This window comes from Rhipicephalus sanguineus, chromosome 10, assembly GCF_013339695.2.
Source record: "Rhipicephalus sanguineus isolate Rsan-2018 chromosome 10, BIME_Rsan_1.4, whole genome shotgun sequence".
In the NCBI taxonomy this organism is placed as follows: Eukaryota; Metazoa; Arthropoda; class Arachnida; order Ixodida; family Ixodidae; genus Rhipicephalus; species Rhipicephalus sanguineus.
The window spans coordinates 136862715-136870491 of record NC_051185.1 but is presented as its reverse complement, the minus strand read 5'-3'; the positions used below and the strand labels follow the sequence as shown (position 1 = coordinate 136870491).

Below are 7777 nucleotides of genomic sequence, written 5' to 3'. Positions count from 1 at the left end.
TTTTTAAAAATACATAATTTGCTCAGGATTCCATGAAATGATAAGAGCTATTTCCTCTTTACTTCTACTTCCGCTCAAAAGAAAGATATTTGTAATATATAGCTTGAGTAGCTGCCAGCATGGTTCCGAAGTTACGAAAACGCACTCTTCGTAAAATGGTCGTCGTCAACCGGCGACACTTGTTGAATTTTCCTGTGTTGAAAAAATTTTTTATTTGAAAACGAACTGCGATTTCGTGCTGTGCAGTCATATGTGCACAACATACAAAATTATCAGGAAAATCGGAAACATCAAATATACACCGTTTTTCGATCTTTCGTGGAATCGACCTTTCGCAACTGCACCACCTGCTTGTGTCGTAGCTGTTCCCCACGATGTGAAAATGGCGACGTGCCGCTTTCCTTATGAAAGCTCATGTGCAAGGAAAGTACATTTTTCCGCTGAAAATGTGTGCATCTGATCTTTTCTGCCCGCCCGAGAACCTGTGACTGTGAAACAAAGGAAGGAGATGAAGGCCACTCACGAGATCAGCTAAATGTAGCCCAATGGAAAAATATCCAGACCTCGAACAGCAGCTTTGTGCAGACTCAGCTTGTCAAGGTAATGGACCTTGTATTGGCATGCAATTGAGGCGCATCCAGAAGGGACCAGCAAAAAAAAGAGGTTGACATTATTTTTAGGTCTGGCGGTCTCATGCCGCCATTCCCACAGGGTGGGTGCCTTCCCAAGCAACTACGAACTTCGTTCTGCCGAGCACCAGGCCAGAAGTGCGCTTGTCCCTAGTATTTTACCGGTAGGTACGCGGAGACAGCAATTCTCTGCCTCTCACTATTTCGCCAAGGCTGTGGTGAGTTAAGGTGCGCTTAGGGGCCTTTACAGAACCTTATAAGGCCACCTTTCGAGATGAGTACCCAGAAACAACCGAGTGCCAGGTCGGTGTACTGCTCTACCTTTAGCAAAAACCAGTGGGTTTTCGGTCGGCACTGGGAATCGAACCTGGTACCTCCCGCACTGGAAGCGGACGCTCAACGCTTGAGGCATTGAACACTACTTAAGAAACAACTCAATGCTACTTAAGAACCTGCTGCCTAGCCGTCATTCCATTGTGTACAAGGGATCCGTACGTCATTTTATTTTGTTTCGACATTGGTCAGTGACCTAGCCTTTTAACAAAGTCTCTGTCTATGTGCTGTGTTCCTCCCTTTCTGAGAGGATGCAGCACCTAGACCCCGAACGTGTGCTACTAGAAAACAGGCAAGTATGCAAGTCATGTTCCTCCTTCCTTATTACGTATTGGCCCACTTATTTTAGCAACAATACCTAGTTGCTATTTTACATAAATTTTGGAGAGCCTCCAGAGGGCTCTGAACCAACTACCCAAATGTACCACAAATTTCCCATTCTATGAAGGTGCATTGGGCTTGTCTCATTCTTCCTTCTAATTTTCAACCTAGTCGCATGTAATTTTTTTTAATTTTAAATCTCGTAAAAATACATTCAGGTGTATTTTTATTCTGAACCCGGAAAAACTGGGTGTGCGTTAGATTTGAGAGCACATTATATTCAAGTAAATACAGTATTGCTCCACAGTGTGGCCTCACTAATCATTACACAAGCATTCAAAGGAGCTGTGTGTAGGAGTTTTACAACAGCACATTCACGACCATCATGAAAAAATTTGACAAAAGTTTAACAACATGTAAAGAAAAAAGCCACTTGCAAGGGGCAAAAACAGAATGTTCAGTGCACAACAATGTGGTCATGCATTTTCCTTAGAATAACAGAGAGCTGAGCTAGTTGGTAAGTATTCATTCTAAAAAGATAGGGCGTGCAAACACGGACACAAGAAAGAAGTCAGGACACCACAAACATTTTCCTTGCATGTTTCCTAACCGCCATGTTGAAACTAATTTGTAGCGAATGAGGCTGGTGAACAAGGGTGAAACATCAGAATGTCCACAGATGTCAAATTATGTCTTCCCTCAACGAAGATCAACCAATATCCCCTCCTATACACAGCCCATATTCTAGGACGTCCCGTCTCTCTCTAGGCAGAACAAGTCACTGCATATCAGCGATAACCTGCAGCGATTCTTGAGAAGTGCGGCGTCATTTTCGGTCGAGCAGCGGCACTGTGCTCAACTCGGTCAAGTGAAGGACAAAATTCGAGTCGAGGCTCGTTTGAGAATATGGGGGATAGTAGGTTCTTTCTGCTTGGGCCACAACAGCACTGTTGTGGAGATAACACAAGCCACATACACAGACACCACTGCACATTACACTAGTTGTGTTATTTGCCCTACTCATTTGATTTTCCTTAAATGCTGGTGTTGCACAAGGGGTCCTCTTTTGCAGGTGCCTAAAAATGAGCCCTCTCATTAAAATGGTGATGTGAAAAACTCAGTCTGAACCACTGTCCTGGTAGGTAAACCAGTAGTGAAAACAAATGTTGACATATGCTTTTCAAAACATTGCCCATGGTCACAAATACCTTCCACTGTATGGTGTAATATTATGCCCACTATCGTTCGGTTGAGAAGATGCGCAGCTAGTCCCAGCTGGGGCTTTGCTGTTGCACACAAAGCACAGCAAACAGGCCTCTGAAAAACAGCTTCACAGTACCACAGAAGGTGCACACCATTGTTGGGCTTCCTGGCATCGCCCCAATTTGGAGAGGGTGCATTCATACTGCAACATCTTCAATGCCTGTGCCACTAAAGAAAAGTAGCGCAAACAAGTGCTGGCATAAGAAGCCATGATAGACACTTGTGCTGCACAATCTCAGGGCCAGTGAAACTGCGCTACCAAATATATCGGGCTTGGAACTGGCCTCCGCATTTGTCTTCACTACAAACCAAGTTATTTCTTAGAGCAAGCAAAGAAAATGGCCATACTTCCAAAACCATGGATCTGCTGTCACGCTGCAGAACCCAAGTGTTCTTGCTAAAAGACTATGCGTACAAACACGGACACAAACAAGGACACTACAGACGCCGACTTCTCTGTTGTGTTTGCATGGCCAGTCTTTTAGCACGAATACGTACCGACTAGCTCAGCTATCTGATATCCTAAACAAGTGTTCTGTTGAATGCTAACATCAGTGACATCAGGCATGGAAATCTCGTTACTATCTACTCTGCATGCTAGCTGCTTGAAAAGGTGACACCTTATCTTTCGAGGAATGATAAGAAAAAGAGCCCTCAGACATCATCGAAGAGGCCTCTGGGTGGTGACGAGAAGGCATGCTCGGCTGCCCGTGGAGCTGTGTAGCCGGCCAGTGGCTCCACTCCTCGCAGCAACTCGGTGCGTGCACTCTCCTCCGAGCCAGAGCGGGTCAGGGCACCTGCAATCCATGCATGCACAGCCAGAAAAGACAGCAGGTGAACACGTTCGATCATGCTGATGTCACGGCTTCCGACCGAGTCATACACAATGACAAATGATAACATACATGCAGTGTTGTGATCAATTCGAATTGGTAGGTGTAAAGTGACTGCTGAGGGAAATCCAGCACACTAAACATGCTTTGTAAACAAGAGATAAACAATCAGATTATGACAATGATGAGGCGTGCAAGGAATATAAAACGTGTTTTAAAAAATCACAGCATATCCACGTGGTGAATGATGATGAGTGGGGCGAAGCGAACTCGCGCTGCAGCACGGCGATGGCATTGGCGCGAGCGTGGTCTTTCTTGATGGAAGATATTGTGACTAGATTGTTTGAGAACCACAATCTGTTGCACACACCGCAACTATGGCCGAAACTGTTATCAAGGAAGTCCCGCTGGAAGCGCACGTCGGCGCCTTCGGGCAGAGCCCGCCTGATGCATTTTGTAGCCACTTCGATCTTTTTCTTTACAAAACAGTTCCCACTTTCCGACAATAGATCATTACTGTTGTTTAGTGAAGCTCAGAGAAGAAAAAAGACGTGTTACTGTATTTTCTTGTTACTAGAGATGTCCTTTACCCAGTAGCCACCACGCTCTGGAAACACAATGTTTGACATTTTCTGCTTTTGATCTAATAAAAATGATGCAACATGTTTTTCCATAATATCATTCTGCAGTCCTCTGAGAACATTTTGAGGGACTTTGAACAAAATTGAGATTGGGGTTTTTTTATTACAAATTTTTGAATCGAGGAGCACTTCTGTCTTTTTGGTGTTTCGAGCATGAAAATTTATTACTTTGAAAATTATTAGAGGAATACAAATGCAGAGGTTCGTTATTCACATAAAGGCCTATTCATTCTGCAAATATGAACAAGCTAAGATGTTCACAGAAATAGCCATAGCGTCCCAAATTTGACTAATTTTCACAAACGCAGTGTATTTCGTGAATTTTTAAGAATACATAATTCGCCCAAAATTCCGTGAAATGATAAGAGCTATTTCCTCTTTACTTCTACTTCTGCTAAAAAGAAAGATATTTGTAATATATAGCTTCAGTAGCTGCCAGCATGGTTGCGAATTTACGAAAACGCACTCTTCGTAAAATGGTCGTCGTCAACCAGCGACACTTGTCGAATTTTCCTCTGTCGAAAAAATTTTTTATTTGAAAACGAACTGCGATTTCGTGCTGTGCAGTCATATCTGCACAACATACAAAATTATCAGGAAAATCGGAATCATCAAGTATGCACCTTTTTTTGATCTTTCGTGGAGTTGACCTACAGTAATGATTACTCGCTCCCTTCTCGCACTGTGAAAGTCCAGTTACGGTTGTAGGTGAAACCACTTTGTGTTTTGATTACCCGTGTTCGTGAGACCTACCCGTCGTTGTTGAACGTTCACACTCGCGCTATATCGTTAGCGTTGCACGGTTGGTTGAATTCAACTGAACTTGGCACACTGTCAGAAGTTCGACGCCTGCAATTCACTCGTCGGGAAGGCTGCTTTATCACGCCGGAACGGACGTCCGTGCATTTTCAGCAAGCATTGACATCGTTCTGCAGGTTTGCTTTGTTTTTCTCACTTTATCAGGGTGATATATATTTAAGCCGCTAAATATAACTGGCACTTATTACATGCTTTGCAATTGCAACCTTGAAGTAACCACCTTCTGACTTTGCGCGATTTTCTAGCTGCGTTCGCGCAGCAGGTTTTATAGGCCTGTCAAGTCGATATCACAAAAAGAGACTGCAAGCATGACGCGAGAGCCGAAAAAACAAGGCGAGCAGTTGATCTTGCTTCACAGTGGTTAAAGCTCAGCTAGCTGCCTCGCGTCTTAATCGGCAGGGGATTCTTCAGCGGCACGGAGGACTTGACTCTAACCTTCTCAGGAAACAGTGCCGTGGCCGTATAATTTTTTTTTTTCGCACGCCGCAAACGTTTGTTCAAGAAAGTACACGGCTGTTACTGTAAGCATGCCATATCAAGACAACAATCATATGATTCGTAGTCCATCATCGATAGCGTGTACGGCTTCATTTCGGAGTGCATGTGGACCATTATTCATCTTTAACATGACAGAATGAGACTTATCTCGAGGTATATGTATGCATTTCGCTTTGAGTCGGGCGTCGTTGTCTTCGATCGTCTGTTCTTCACCGTTAACGTGATTGTGATTGACGAGCCTTTCTCCTTTTATCAAGTTCGCTTTTCGGAAGTGCCAGTCAAGCTTGCAGATCATTTTGAAGCCGCACTGGAAGCGGTACATTGTGAGGCGCCGCAAGTGCACCGCGAGAGCTCTGCACGTGCACAGAAGCGAGCGGCAACGCCGTGTAGAGAAGGAGAAACGCGCGCTGCTTACACCCCAGTTTCTATTTTTCTGCCAGAGATGGCGCTGCCTGTCAAGAGCAGCAGCGTCGCTAAGCGTTGCTTGGGAACAGCATTTGCTGCCGCGTGAAACTGATCGTTCCCAGTTGTATGCAGCACATCGCCCACTAAGGTGATGCCGTCACTGGCGGGGCATTTGCTCTGCCGTACGCACGCATTTATCATGAAAGTATTCGTGATGCACACACTGTTCCTGACTGCACAGGGGTGCGGTGATGGTGAGCTGCTTACGTTTGTAAAGGCAATGTGTCTGTGTGGCGCACTTAGTAGCCTCCCACAAAGCGGCAGCATGAACAGTGGCGCGGCACATTTGAGTTATACGCATACCACTGCACTAGGCCAGATGCACTACTGAGCAGTTAGCCGAAGATGCTTATCAGAAGGGTTGTCAGTGATTAAGTCGCACTGGCGCATTTGCTGCCACCACACCTCCGTGCGTTTCCAGTGCTTACCTGTAAAGACATCACCGCACTGCGCCGTGACAGTCGCCCTTTCAGATTTTGATATGCTTCACTGGCGGCGCTGACTGACGCTCCCACGTTTAAATACACATATATACCCCATAAGGTGGACGGGGGGATGTCCGCCGCAGCTGTAGCTCAATTGGTAGAGCATCGGACGCGTTATGCGAAGGTCGCAGGTTCGGTCCCTGCCAGTGGCAAGCTATTGTTTCGTCCACTTTTCTTTCTTCACATTTTTATTACATTTACTACTAATAACGTCCCCTATACTTTCTATACTTTCCTTGGCATTATTGTCTGTTAGTGCTCATTAATATTGTGTATAACAAAGGAAAAACAAGCCCGTAAAATTACCACTTCTTTCCTTCATTCATGGCGAGGGTCTTGTGCTGGCAGACTTGATGCTTTCAGGAAGTATGAGAGGGATTATTGGTCAGCTGGCAGATTGTAATAAGTAAAATTACCACTTCTTTCCTTCATTCATGGCGAGGGTCTTGTGCTGGCAGACTTGATGCTTTCAGGAAGTATGAGAGGGACTATTGGTCAGCTGGCAGATTGTAATAAGTTCACGTGCTACGTGACGCCAACAGGCGGAAAAAGAGTGTTCCACACTGGTCGTCATGGCTACTGGCGGCGCTGACTGACGCTCCCACGTTTAAATACACCTATATGTCAGCGCTGTGGTCTGTTGTTTCTTCTGTTCGTCCTCGTTCTTTTGCGCGGTTTATTCATTCGAGATGTCCCATAAAGTGGACGGGGGGATGGCCGCCGCGGTAGCTCAATTGGTAGAGCATCGGACGCTTTATTCGAAAGGTCGCAGGTTCGGTCCCTGCCCGCGGCAAGCTATCTTTTCGTCCACTTTTCTTTCTTCACATTTACATTACATTTACTACTAATAACGTCCCCTATACTTTCCTTGGCATTATTGTCTGTTAGTGCTCATTAATACCCCATCACACTGTGGCATTACGGCAAAGCTGACTTTTGGCCTCTGCTACAACCGCAAATGGATCAATTCATAAAAGCGCTGATTCGAACCTACGACATGATAGACACGGCAGAGGTGGGGGCTTTAATTCATGCCATTTTGGAGCAGCAATTTGGGCAGAAAGTCCGAAAAATTGGACGCTGAAGAGTTTCGGCGTAAAAATTTCAGATGTTCTTATACAGTGACGTCTATATGGGGCAGATTAGGAACTCTGGACTCGAAGGAAGCGCATTGCGTGCCCTTGTCCGCCACATCAGTTGGGCCTCCCCAGAAGTTGAAGGAGGAGGAGAGGTTGATGAAATGGCGCCTTTTCCTTTCATATGTAAAGTGTTGTCGACACCACATTGGTTGCTCCAAATCATGTGAATAAATACAATTCGGCCTCAGCATTGCCTCATTCTTCATAAGACAACTAGGAAACACCACCCCTCCAGCGCTTCACCAACCTAGCCAAAAGAAACGCTTTGATGTTACTATCTCATAAGAATATGCTTCGGATCCTCTGCATTCTTTTTTTATAATTTTGCTTCAAAGTATGCAAAAAATATTC

At 45.1% G+C, this 7777-nt stretch overlaps 1 protein-coding gene and 1 non-coding gene across 2 annotated transcripts in view; one reads left to right on the top strand and one right to left on the bottom strand.

Moving 5' to 3' along the window:
* Positions 1-231: 231 nt before the first annotated feature.
* Positions 232-7777, bottom strand: part of LOC119372486 (G-protein coupled receptor-associated protein LMBRD2B) — a 329677-nt gene continuing 322131 nt past the window's right edge. Inside the window, exon 14 of the mRNA XM_037642956.2 lies at positions 232-3343. Coding sequence (XP_037498884.1) covers positions 3201-3343 — 143 coding nt within the window. The 3' untranslated portion in view covers positions 232-3200. The remainder of the gene's footprint in view (positions 3344-7777) is intronic.
* Trnak-cuu (transfer RNA lysine (anticodon CUU)) lies at positions 7007-7080 on the top strand. The gene has a single exon. It is a non-coding gene; the product is annotated as a tRNA-Lys (tRNA).